This window comes from Chrysemys picta, chromosome 2 (assembly GCF_011386835.1).
Source record: "Chrysemys picta bellii isolate R12L10 chromosome 2, ASM1138683v2, whole genome shotgun sequence".
Taxonomy (NCBI): Eukaryota; Metazoa; Chordata; order Testudines; family Emydidae; genus Chrysemys; species Chrysemys picta.
The window spans coordinates 94719115-94733283 of NC_088792.1; the positions used below are offsets into that span (position 1 = coordinate 94719115).

Consider the following 14169-nt stretch of genomic DNA (forward strand, 5'->3'; position numbering starts at 1 on the left):
TAATACTAATGTCCCTTTACACCATTCTATCAATGCAAACGGTCCTAATTGTGGATACAAATTATGTTTACACATGCCTTAAGGCCTCTTTATATAGCTAGACCAGTGTAAAGGGAATTTAGTGTAAATGAGAATCAGGCTTTCTAAATTCTTTCCTTCAAATTTCTTTTGAATTTTAAGCAAATTAATTGTAAGTGGATTTGTGCAAGGTGTCTGATTGCTAGTCCTGGACATTTTGTTGCACTATTTATTGAGGACCAGATTTGGCAGTCCTTAATTGAGCAAAACTCTTATCATCTCCAATAGGAATTTTGCTCAAATAAGGATAGCAAATTTTGGCAATTACAGAACAAATACAGCTTGGGCGTCAATAGTAGTAGCATCCCTATCCTGCCACATATTCAACCTGGAGGAAGAACTTCTAAGGGTGAAAGCAGGGCTTAATTTGAAATGGAAGAGGTGCCGGGGCTCAAGCAATTTTTTTACATTCATAACTGATGCAGCAAGCCCAGAGGTGCCGGCGCTATGAACCTAAGCCTAGAGGTGGTAAGGCTAAGTCCTGGCACAAATTAAGTACTGGGTCAGAAGGAAGTTCATTCTCTATACCCGTGGTGCCCAACATTTTCCTGTAGCACCCCCCCACACACACCTATAACGGAATCTGTCTGCATGCCTGCCCTCTCCCGATTACCACACAGTTGGCTCTGCAGAGGAGAAGCTGGGGGCAGAATTGGGATGGGGGAGGACCTGTGGCTAGAGGTGGAGCTGTGGCTGGGGACAGAGGAGAGCTGCGGCATGGGGTGGAGTGGAGCTGCAATTGGGAGCGGAGCAGGGGGTGGAGTAGAGCTGCGGCTGGGGGCTAGCCCGGGTTTTGCTGCGTGCCCCCCTGAACGTTCCACTGCGCCCCACAGTTTGGGGACCACTGCTCTATACCCATTCAATTGCTGACCTTTCAGCAGAGCTGCTAACAGAGGTAACAGTCCAGTCATTGCCAATTGTGACCATGGTCTGTGCTAAGTAGACAACTGCTCAATAGGAACTTGACTGAGACCACCAACTTATTTCATGTAGGACACTGTTGAGCAGTTGGATGATAATTTTAGGCCAACTAGGCTATATTTGAAATGTTGATGATGAAATGCTCTGTAGCCCATTACGCATCCGTTGAATTAGACATTAGAAAATGCCAGGTTCTAAATTGTAAACCCTCTGAAACTTTTGAGATAGGACTTATGTTAAGCAATAACAGAATAACAAATAATGGGAATAACAGTCAGTTTTCTTTGATATCACTGATTTTAGCCCTGTGTTTTTGATTCATCACCTGTTTTGCAAATCAGTCTATCTGCAGTGATACATTGCTACAACTTCTAGTTTTAGAACACAGTATCATGGTAACTGTCTATTGCTGGTGAAAAATAGGTTGTGTTAGAAGTCAATTAAATGTGCAAAACTAAATTAGTAGATCTTACTGAGAGTGTTATTTTATCATTTATTTTTTACAGGATGGCAAAATTATAGCAATGGTGCGAGGCACAAATGCACCACTTCTCAGTAAGACAGTAATAAAGCTATTAGAAGAAGAGAGGAAAATTTTAGCAGGGGAAATAGAACGCCCTGAGGTACTCACTAGATAACTGTTTTCTTATCAAGTTTAAATATAAATTAATATTTTTATTACATTTGCATGGTCTCTTTCTATGCTTGTGGTGCTGTTTTTATTTCTTTTACTGTTCATATTTCATTTTTATTTTTGTGGATACCACTATCTTTACCATGAACTAGCATGTATCTCATCTTTTAGAAACTTCCATTAAGTGGTACTTATCCAAATGATACTGGTAATTTTACAAACTGATCTGTATGCAGAGGAGAGATTCTTCACTAACAAAAATATCACCAGCATAAAAACTGAACTTTGTATTTATTTCTTTATTTATTTTTATACTTTCAATGCTGGACATTTTTCTTACCTATTTTATTATGGGCTCGAGAGAATACGGGAAAGGGGACAGTTCTTACCTAATTCCTCTTTCCTACTGAAATGCAGGTGAAAGAATTCCATTTATCTGTATAGATGCAAAAGAGAAATTGTAATGGACTACAACTCAGTTAAGAAAAATCAGAACAAACCTAAATTCTCATAGTACTGTATGAGATAACATTATACCCTATCAAATATATTATTAGCTTCTCGGGATAAAACTGCTGAAGAGATAACTGGTAGCTGAGCTTGGTGACTTAAATTATTTTGCTTGTGTTAGCGGCAGCAAGCCTGCCTATTTCAAAACCCACTTGAACTTTGTGAATAATTGAGATTAAATAATTTAGTTGTGTTGCTAGAATTTTGGTGTTTACTTTATATTCTACATTTAGCAGAGAAATAGGTTGGAAATTTCCACGGTTATGTCCATCTTTATGTTTCTTTAAAATTAATGTAATGAGGAGTCTCTCATATTGTAAGGTATAAAAGTGTTAGGGTTTCCCCCTAATTTAAGAGAAGACTTGCATGTCTGGGCTGGCACAAGGTTCCACAAAATCTGCAAAAAAAAGTTTAGAAGCAGAAAAAGAAGCAGCTTAAATGTTGATGTTGGTATTATCTTGCACTAAGTTAATGTTGCAGGGAGTTTTTCAGAGAGGGGAAGCAGAGAAAGAACGAAGGAGTGACTTGCTCAACATTGCTGGCAGAGCCAGGAATGGCACCCAGGTCTCATGATTCCCAGTGGGCTATACACTGGCCCATACTTCCTCAATATTAACTTTATACTGACACTATAATTTTATCAGAATAACAACAACATGAAAACTGCTATTTTCTTAGGTACAAGAGCTTGTGTTTTTAGAAGAGAAAACAGCAGAAGTATATAGTGAAGAAAGCCAACTTGAAGGTAAATTATATTTTAATTATTTTACAGTTATTAGTACAAAGAAAAAACTCAAACAGGTATCTTGTTAGTTATTTGGTATGTCCAGTGATAAAATTTTCCTTTGATTCATTTGGTAACTTGAGAGATTATTGTGGAAGGAGTCAAATTATCACACGCAGGTGCATATAAATGTTGTAAAATGGTCAAAATAATCAGATATGCTTATGTTGTTATTATTAATTATTATTTCTCTATAATGTCTGAGATCTGGATCCAACTCTATGAAGATTTAACATGATGGAGCTCTCAATGCCTGTAGCAAAGGGTTTAATTTGAACTTTGAATTGTCTTCTAACTTAATATAGCATCCATGACAGAAAAGTTATGGTAAAAAATGGTGACTAAGAACAACATGGCACCTAAAAGCTGTGCATCTTGTAAAGGCCTAAGAGTATGAATTTTGTTGGGATACAAATGAGAGCCCCCTTTCACATACAGTATTCTCCAGAGTCTCACAGAACCGAGTCTAATTTTGTTAGTGGTACATGTGAAGGACAAAATGTCAGCAAATATGCTATGAGTGCAGCAATTGCAAGATCTGTAGCTACATTGTTTTTTCTGAGATATTCACATGTGGCCTTTTACATCTGGCCTACCACAAGAAGTGCAAGCCAGAATGACTGCTCCTGCATTTTAGAGCACAGGCTTGTTTTAACGCCTAGTAGAACTAGTCACCCAATGGAGAAATTAAGAGATGAGTAAAACTACCAGATCCCTGGATTTACAAGATTTAAAAGAGGAAAGGAGGAAAGTCAAGTTAGACACCATCTACAATCCAAGCAGTTGTAGGCCAACTATCTGGGAGGTCTGCAGTATTGGCAAAAAGCAAAACAGGCCCAGGGAAAAAGGCGATTTGCAGGGTAACAGTGATACAGTATTTCCAGCCCTTTAGCACGTCTATCCAGCTCTTCTTCATTGAAACAACACTATTGAAATGCGACTTCAGCGCTTTCATGCAAGAATTAGGGCAGTTGCTTGTTTCAGGAACGTAGTTCTTTTCAATCTCGGTTAAATTTATCACTTCTTAGCCCTAGGTCCTCGGGCTGTAAATGCTTGTCATTCTCCCCAAAATAGGATTCTGCAAAGGCAAATCTCAAAGAAGAAAGAAGGCTAAGTAAATCCATTTATTCATATCTGAATATCCGTGACAACATAGCAGAAGTTTTGGAAGCTGTCACGTTCTTCCCTCGCTAACTTCGAGCAGTCAGCATGTAACCTTTAGTGATCTGCCACACACCATCCTTGCATCTCTCCTTGCTAGTCATTCCATACTACAAAGACCCTCCACCATTCCTTCCATAACAACTTTCATAACATCACTGTGCCTAATGTGACCAAAGTACATAAGTTTACATCTCTTGATTTCTGACATCAGGGTCTGCTTCTCTTCACTAATATTTCTAACATAGACAAAAGGCAAATGCCTAAGAGATGTACAAGAATCTTCACCAGCACCACATTTCCAAAGCTTCAGTTCTCTTCTTGTCAGCGATATTATCTTCCCACCATTCACATCCATAAACCACTATGGAAAAAAAAAAAGCTTTTCACCAGTTGCATCTTTGTACATTTCAAGATGCCACAGTTTTTCTCAAAGCCATCCCTAGTTTTTCTTCCAGTTTCGCTGGAACAGCCTCCTTGGTTGGATATATATGATCCTAAATAATTAAATTCATCTGCTGCCTCTACAACTTGTCTGTTAATTGTGATGCCCTCTTGCATCCTGGTTTTATTAGCTGTGTTTAACGTTCATGCATTTTGTTTCCATTGTATGCAGGAATAATCTGTATTCCTCATTAGTTGTTTTTGCAGACCCAAACGTTTTTTCCACTGCATTGGTGGATGTAGCAAAGAGTGTTGTGTCCTCACAAGATCTGAGGTTGATTAAGAGAGGTCCACGAATGCAAATCCTAGCCCCTCCACTTTGCTAAAACCTTCCAAGGCTTGTCTCATAATAAATTCTGTGCATATGTTAAAGAGGCTTGGGGATAAAATAACACCCTGCCCAGTGGAAAACCACTCACTGTTGCCTACTACTGTTTGCACGGTGGTCTATTGGTGGTGGTAGAGACCTGCAATTAGCTCAATAAGATGCTTTGGAATCCTCTTGTCTGCTAATATCTTCCAAAAGATAGTCATGTCAGACCATATCAAAAGCTTTTGAGTCGTCAGTGAAGCACGTGATCTATGAGTGATTGTACTCTATGCATTTTTCAATGATGTGATGGATGTTCATGATTTGGTTACTTGTGCCTCTTTGAAACCAGCTTGTTGGGGTAATAGTTCTGCTTCTGTCCTTCCTTTCATGCGATCCTAGATTATGTAGAGTAGAACTTTGCTTGTGTGCTATGTCAGGGAGATGATATGATAGTTAGTACACTCTATTATAACAGAGGGTCCTGTGGCACCTTTAAGACTAACAGAAGTATTGGGAGCATAAGCTTTTGTGGGTGAGAACCTCACTTCTTCAGATGCAAGAAGTGAGGTTCTTACCCATGAAAGCTTATGCTCCCAATACTTCTGTCAGTCTTAAAGGTGCCACAGGACCCTCTGTTGCTTTTTACAGATTCAGACTGACATGGCTACCCCTCTGATACTTTACACTCTATTATGTCTTCCTTATTTGGTAAGGACAGAAAGATTCCCTACATTCAGTGCTCCGGCCAATTTCTAGTCATCCATACATCATTATAAGTTTTCCACATAAGATCAGTACCACATTTGCCAATTGTTTTAACAATTCTTCAAGCATGTTATCTATCTCTGGTGCTTTCACAGTCTTCATTTTCATAATAGTATGCACCACTTCCTCTTGCAGGATTGATGGCTCTGGCTCCAGCTTTATACCCTTTTCTGTCATCCTGTATTCTCTGCTGAGACTACATATGGACACATTAATCTCTCCACCTACATTTAATATCATCACCCTCAGTGAGGACTCTGCCATCATCATCTTTTATAATATTTGATCATGGGGATAACCTTTTAATAAGAAGTCTGACCACTGTGAACATACCAGTCATGTTATTACTCTTTAGAATTCTCTTGCTGTTTATATGCGTGGAAGTCACCTGAAAGTATGATGCAGAACCATATTGACTATGTCATGATATAGCAATGCTGAAGATCAAGTGTCCAGTGGTCAGAGACTTTCCCAAGTGCCAACTGTGGGTCAGCTGTTAACCTCAAGCATAAAATTAAGACTTACTTTTTTTAAGTCTATTTACCTCTAAATGGTGTTATGCAAGTATCTTTCCTCTGCAGATTCTCACTTACCTGCCCTCTTTCCTGGCTTTTTTCAGAGTCTTTTCCCTTACAGATAACAGAATGAAACTCAGCCCTTTATAATCTTGTTTTGAATGTTGAATTCCACAAGCAAGTGTTAGTGCTGCCCCAGCATTTATAGTTGTAAATGATTCCAGGATTTGCAATACTGAGGTATGTGAGTCTGCTGAGGCAGATCTGTATATACAGGGAGAACTCCACTTATAAATAAGTAGCTTCCCTTTCTCTTAATGGATCTACTTCATATATATATACACTCACCCTCCCTTATCTCTGCTTTCAAAGTTGTAGCATTAATGTTTGAGCAGTTGGGAAAAGGAATTGCATGTCAGTGTGTGATTCATGTACAGAGGTTTATAATCCACATTTGAACCTCTTCTGCTATTGGTTTCCAGGACCCTATGTCTTGGTGAGCAGAATCCAAAATTAGTAATCTATTAAAAGGAAGACTATGGAGAGCTCAGGTTGTAAGTACAGAAAGTAAATTAGCCTGTGTATATATTTCAGTAAATATATTTATAAATATGCATATGTATTCTTCCTTTTCCTATAGAAGGAGTCATATACACTGTTGCAATTATAAAACCTGATGCCATTGCAGATGGAAGAGTAGAAGAAATTAAACAAAAGGTAGACAACATTTTTAAAAAACCCCAACCATCGTGTTTGGTTAAGTTCCAAGACAGGGAAATGGGAGTATAATTGGATATTAATTTAGGACAAAACTGTACAGCCAGATCTGCTAATATTTATCCTGTAAAACTGACAAACGTAAAATGGTTGTGGCTGGAGCAATATGATTTTCAAGTTGATGCTCTTTAATATATTTTATGTTACTAGAAGAGGTATGTACTGAAGTATACTATGCAGATCATTGATTGTCACACAAGTATTCCAGCTGAAGCGTGATAAATTGCTTGCATAACCTCCCAACAGTTTCTTATTCTTTCTGCATTTGATGGTAGGAGTGAGAGTTAACCATCAATTCTGGGACAGTGCAGATGAGTCACAGAAAATAATTTTACAAGTGTGGAAAATATTTTCTTTGCCACAGCAGTATCTTTCAAAATTCTAGACATACAAACAAACCAGCTCAGATTAGCCAGTCCTTTACATACGTGTGTGAATGTCTGCAGACATGCATAAACTCATGCTTATGGGAAAGTAAAATCACAGGATATACACTGGTAACAATTTAGATGCATAGGCAGACACAACATTTGGTTAAGGGGACATCATTTCTGCCTCCAGAACATAGTACTGGACGAATGCTCATTTCAGTTCCAGAAATGCTGAATTGTGGACATACACACATATAGTGTATGCCGTGCAGTGAGTACACATAGTGATATAGATCATATCAATGCATGCCTACTCCACGTATACATATTTCTACCATGCTAGTGGGAATTAAAAAAAAAATAGATACTCATGTTATTTCTGCATACTAAAACCAAAAAGCGAGTACACTATAATAAAAAGTTAATATCTACTTTATAATGGCGGTAGACCAATCTCTCCTAGGTATGTACAAATACTTTACAGGTACATGACTGACTGCTGCATAATAAAGATTTTACTGTCAGTCATTAGGAATGATTATGTGCTGCCTTCCCATAGCTTTGTTTTATTTGCACTACTGGAATCAATAATGGTAAAACATGTTTTACAAATAGTAGAGATTTTCAATAAAATCTGTATATTGAGGTACATAATGTGTAACAAAAGGCTTCTTTATTTTAATGGGTGTCACACTTGAACGCAGTGCAGTACTTTGAAAAGCTGGAAATTTAGTTGGGCGGAATGAAGAAGTTACTATATTTGTGATATTTCATATTACCTCATTTAAGATTCTGCACAAAAATCAGTCAGTTTTTAGAATCATGGCAAAAATATGTAAACAAACTAATATTGCTGATTTGCTATATGTCTCCCTCAAATGCTGCTGAACCTGGTGGCTGCTCTGTAATTGAAGATTACAGAAGCTGGCTTTGGCATTGCGGCAGAAGAGGAGAAGACATTAACTGAAGAGCAAGTTAGAGATTTCTACAGTCGTAATATAGAACAGGTAAAAAGGTTACACAAATATAGGTGGCTATATTGATAATAATATCATCTATATGGCTTGTAAAACATGTATAAAATGTAATTGATTCCAGTTAATTAAAATTATTTATGACACAGAGAGAAAATAAAATAAAATAAAATCTTCTTTGATTGGTTTTCCAGTCCAGCTCCTGTACAATGCCTATGGTTGTTGGTGTTCCAACATTGCGTTTATATATTAGTTCAGAGGGGGCTGTGAACTGTGGGAAATCAGTTATTTCCTTGTTATTCTCAAAGTGTGATTTTACTCTGAAAAATGAGTGTGTAAAATTAGCACTTATTTACACTGTGTGTACTTTAACTGTTTCAGAATGTAGAATTCTGTCTATTCTACAGGCCAAATAGTGCCCTCATTTACAACTGTGAAATCCTATTGAAAATGATGAGATTACATAAGTGCAACTGAAGACAGAATTTGAAGACAATAGAGTTGCTGCGGTGTAGTTGAGAGCACATTTTAGCCCTTTATAATGGGGATTTTGAGTGAATCAGAAAGAACACAGCTTGACTTTCAGATACCAGGCTATATTTGTAGGACTGGCAGTTAGATAAAACTTCTAATTATTTGTTGATGGAGCAAATTTACTCTTGAAATCACTGAGATTTTTTTGCAATCATTTTTCAGTGTAGAGACACACTTTATGTATTGTACAGTACCAAATATATTTTTCTATTCACTTTCATTTAATTTATTTTTATATGTCTATCATGCAAACTACCATATTCCAAAATGCTTTACACCAAGAGAAGAATAACTGTAGAATTGAGTGTCCTTACAATATGTTCATAAAATCTGAAAGGTTAAATAATGTATAGAAATTAATCAGAATATGAAAAAAGAAAAACTACACATTAAAAACAGGAAAATACAAATAAATATTCTTGTTTACTATCCTGTTAGTGAAAGGAGAAATATATTATGTAAGTTAAGTGGTGGGAGATGTTGGCAGGGGAAAGACTCAATCATATGTTAAAACAAAGAGAAAGGGTTTAAAGAAAGATTTGCAATGAAGTAAATGAGGGGCTTAGAGGGAATGAAGAGAATTCCAGCACTGGTGGAAAAGTGACTCCAAGTTATGAAGAAGGAGGTTGCTTCCCATGAATGTATCTCTCTGTGTGGATGAAGGCCAAGACTAAAGGGGAGAAAAGAACAGACAAGGAAGTAAGTGCCTGAGAATATTCTGAAAATCAGGAATGCAGTCATAGACTACTTGCCTAATTTACAGAACTTTAAAAATCATGTCAGGAAATGTAGTATATTTCGTTGCTTTACATCATGTGCCTAAGTCCAATATACTGTAAACATCACATTTGATCTTATCTCTGAGTTATTGGTATATTAGGTTGGGAGAACATGTGGCACACAAGTTGTATGCAGCACTATCATTTCAGTTATCTCAAGATCTTATATTTACTGTAAAGGCTGGGGCATATTTTATAATACTGTTTTCTCACTTGAACTAAAATGGACTTCTCACAAGATCTTATAATATATTTCATATAGAATTTTATATGGTGATTGTAAATACAATAGTGGGATGGGAGCAAGTTATACAGCACATGTATAGTTTGATTTCTGGTGATAAGATCAAACAGTTCTCTTTGTAGTATATAGGTGAGAAATTGTGTTTTTTAGCCTGATTTTGAAGATTTTGTTACATTCATGACTGGTGGACCATCCCATATTCTGATAGTTTCTAAACCAAAGGAAGTAACTGATACTGTTCCTCAATGGAAAGAACTAGGTAGATCAGATGAGTGTATACCTGCAAAGCCTCAGCCTGAAAAGCCAAACAGGTAACTGGAAAAATTCAAATGACACTTATGTTTTATGAATTTACATGAGAAATAATAAAAAAAATATTAAGAGCCATATTGTCACATGCTCTTTTTTGCACAGCTGTGCAGATGCAGAAAGTAAGCAAGACTCCTTAACCATGTGTGGGCCACACAACTGCCCATCACAACTGCAGTCCCAGCACTTGTGGAAGTGCAGGTACTGTCCCTTCAACGCATTCCTGAGGAAGAGGACAACAATGGGCCATAGATTGCCCCCTTCCCCCCCAAATTGCCCTGCAGAGTGGGCTAGGCACACTAAAGGGTGATGCAACCTGCACAGTCCTATCACAGTCTAATTATATGTACCTGCACTGACCCAATTCAGTCTATTTATATGACCCTGTACTGACATGAATGTAAAGATATTGTTAGAAAGAACCAGTCATTATTCTTTTGTCTTTTTGATTTACAGCTGCAGTAGCCTTCCCTGGATAAATTTTGTCTGACATGATAATATTAGAGTGATCACATATAGGTGATCCTCACAATTATAAACATGCCACGATAAAAAGTATTTCTTTTTCAAAGAATTTCTCTAGTGCTCTGTTTTCAGAGATGATGCTTTAGGTGTATAAAGCATGATCCCCTCATCAATCCTTCTTTAGAAACTGTCATTGTCAGTGTTAATTTTGTTCAGTGAAATGCACAGAGGCTATTCAAAGGTAGACAAGTAGAAACATTGCATGACTGAGATTTCTCTTTCAAAGTACTTACGTATGATACAGCAATTAACTAATACTCTGTTAGGACTGGACAATATCTTCATTCCTTAGAACTGCTGTTTTTTGTTGGAATGCAGAATCATAATAAAAGTAACTGGCATTATATTCTTATATATTTTACTAAAGTATTAAAATAAATTTTTTCAGCAAGTCATTAATTGATACATTTGTGTAACATAGTAAATGAATATAAAGGATACATTAATTTAGATGTATTATTTGTCTCTTATTAGCTTGCAAGAAGTTTTGGAATCCGAGAATATGTTAAATTTATGTGATGTGGAAGACAGTGTAGAAGATGCTAGCAGGCAACTTGCCTTCTTTTTCCCAGATTTTGGTAAAAAGAAGACCAGCCAAAATGCTGAAAAAACATTGGCCTTAATTAGACCTTCTCTATTAAAGGAAAGACGAAGTAAGTGATCGTAACTACATTTTTCACCTGCAGTACACAAAGAAGGCCTTATATTTTAGATTTCAAAAATCCTGGTATCTTTTAATAAATAATACCTAGTTTTTGTATAGCACTTTTCTCCAATAAATGTCGAAGTGCTTTGCAAAGTAGGTCAATATAATTATCCCCATTTGACAGATGAAGAAACTGAGAGAGCTGAACTGATTTTGTCCCAGATCACCCAGCAGGCCAGTAGTAGAGCCAGGAACAGAATCCAGGCCTCCAGTCCAGTGTTCTACACACTAGACCATTCTGTCTTCAAATTATTTTCTGTGCTCAGCATTAAGTTGACAGAACTGTATATCAGAAAAATACAATTTGTTCATTCTAGTCTGTCTTTACATACTTTTGTGTGAATATCATTTTATTTCCTAGATCAATTCTTCAAAAATTGCCTCTAGAGATCCCCTTTCTGGGATATAATTGTGGTTTCTAGAAAAATCAGTAAGAGAGATTAATTGCATTTAAAATATATTTAAATGAGTAATGCTTTCTGCTAAAACAGTTTAGCTAGTATCACTGTCTTTGAGGGGTTGAGCATTCTCTGCCAGGTCCAAGGCAGCTTCTATGGCTAGCTTGAATAATGTCTGTTACATAGATTTGAAAGAACAGGAATACTTGTGGCACCTTAGAGACTAACAAATTTATTAGAGCATAAGCTTTCGTGGGCTACAGCCCACTTCTTCGGATGCATATAGAGTGGAACATATATAGAGGAAATATATATACACACATACAGAGAGCATGAACAGGTGGGAGTTGTCTTACCAACTCTGAGAGGCCAATTAAGTAAGAGAAATTTTTTTTTTGAAGTGATAATCAAGATAGCCCAGTACAGACAGTTTGATAAGAAGTGTGAGAATACTTACAAGGGGAGATGGATTCAATGTACTCCTGTTCTTTTTGCGGATACAGACTAGCACGGCTGCTACTCTGAGATTTGAAAGAGTACTACTTTGAGCACTCTTCTGACATTTAGATGGCATTACTTTCTTGATTTGACATCTAGTTCTCATGCAACTGGGAGAGCAGTTTTGCCGTCCTTATATAGGGCCTGATTCTGCCACCTTTGCTCATGTCAAATAGTGCTTACTTGCAAGAATAGTCACAGAACGCAGTCATAATTATGCCTTCTATTAGAACTTCTGGGCCGTCCGTTGTGGGGGCTGTAATGCTCATTAATATTTCAGAATGAGAATCTGTATTGACATTTCTTGAGTGGAAAAAATGGGTACTTGACACTGAATTATAGTTCCTCAAGTTTATTGACTTGGCAGATCCACAGCCCAAACCCAATTTTTCCCAATGTATTCTGTGTATTTTTGTGATTTTCTGATTGAGTGGAGGTCAGCTGGAATGATCAGTGCTATAGTATTAACATTTGTATTTCCATCAACAAACTCATTGAAACTCCAATTATTAACTAACGCTTATTTGACTGGATAAAGTTTCTATAAGTGATATTTGTAACTTACTTATGGACATATTATCAGCCAGTGGTATTTGAGAATTTGAAGCCCAATATGAGTGTTTCTCCGATAAGGATGACTTTTAATACTGTAGCAGTGAACAATCATTCTGATCCAGGACAGTGTTATCAGGCGTACTTTGAGCTGCACTGTGCCCTACCATCTCTGCCATTCACCAAAACAGCTGCAGGTAAAAAAAAAAGAGGTTCAGTGAAAAACAAACAACAACAATAAGTGAAAATCAGTTATAATTGCGAAATCCATTATTTCAAAATATTATTTGCTTTTAAAAAAACCAGCTAGTTAGCAGCAGCTATCAAACTTTAATGTCTAAAGTTAGGTACCTAAATCCACATTCTTCAAATTCATGACTTTGATGACCTCATGATGAATTGGGTCATGCTGCTTGTTGGTTAGGTTTTGCTCTCGAGAAGGAATGTCTGTAGAAGGGTTTTTAAGAAAGTGTAATTGCATGCTACATATGCATAAGCAGTCTACCTTTCCTACATATTAGTCAGTGACATCTTCAGAACCTTCAAAGACAGAGAGCTAAATCAAATTAAATGTGACTTCTCTGACATTCCTTCCTTCCTTGATTTTAAAAAGGCAAAAAACTTCTCGCTGAGCATCCAAGCAATGATTATTGGACCCCTATAGCAGTCGTTACGAATTATAGTTTTCATATTCCAAAATGAACAAGTTAACTCTTTTGGAAAACTTTATAATGAAATGACTGGAAAAACTATAATATGGAAATATAACAAATATAAAATGAACTAAATTATGACAATGCAGCACTATTTCAATGTTTTTTATGTAGATTCTATTCTGAAAAGGATTAAGGATGATGGCTTTACAATAGCAATGCAGAGAGAAATAGTTCTGACAGAAGAACAAGCACGTCAGTTTTACAAGGAACATGAAAATGAAGATTTTTTCCCAACCCTTCTAGAACACATGACAAGGTACATTAATTGAAAGGCAACAAGTCTGAACTTACAAATGGAAGCAATATTTTTCACAATGCATAATTAACCTGTATAACTCATTGCCACAAGATACAATTGAGTCCAGGAGTTCAGTATGAGTGAAATGAGTTTTATGGATAATAAGAACATTCACAGGTACATCAGACATACTATCCAGAAGCTAGCTACCTAGTGATAGAATTCACTCAAGGAATGGCCCCACTCACTGTAGCTGACTATCTCCAGACTTTAAGAATAGTTAGGTTTCTGAATTTCACTATAGCTCTGGGGAATAATTAGATCCCAAGAAAGTAAGTCATGGCAAAAACAGTATTTGAAAAATCAAAAGTGTTTTTATGAACAGTATATAAAAACAATAATAATGATTGTTGTAATTCAGCA

General features: G+C 36.7%; 1 protein-coding gene across 18 annotated transcripts in view; it reads left to right on the forward strand.

Moving 5' to 3' along the window:
- The window catches only part of NME8 (NME/NM23 family member 8), a 62058-nt gene that overhangs the window by 20920 nt on the left and 26969 nt on the right, over positions 1-14169 (forward strand). For 13 of the 18 annotated variants that reach the window (XM_065583800.1, XM_065583782.1, XM_065583792.1 and 10 more), the window contains 7 exons: positions 1506-1622; positions 2822-2888; positions 6766-6842; positions 8188-8280; positions 9955-10115; positions 11113-11291; positions 13620-13764. In XM_065583800.1, the coding sequence (XP_065439872.1) occupies positions 1506-1622; positions 2822-2888; positions 6766-6842; positions 8188-8280; positions 9955-10115; positions 11113-11291; positions 13620-13764 (839 nt within the window). The remainder of the gene's footprint in view (positions 1-1505; positions 1623-2821; positions 2889-6765; positions 6843-8187; positions 8281-9954; positions 10116-11112; positions 11292-13619; positions 13765-14169) is intronic. The other 5 variants (XM_065583796.1, XM_065583786.1, XM_065583798.1 and 2 more) reach the window with 1 other exon arrangement.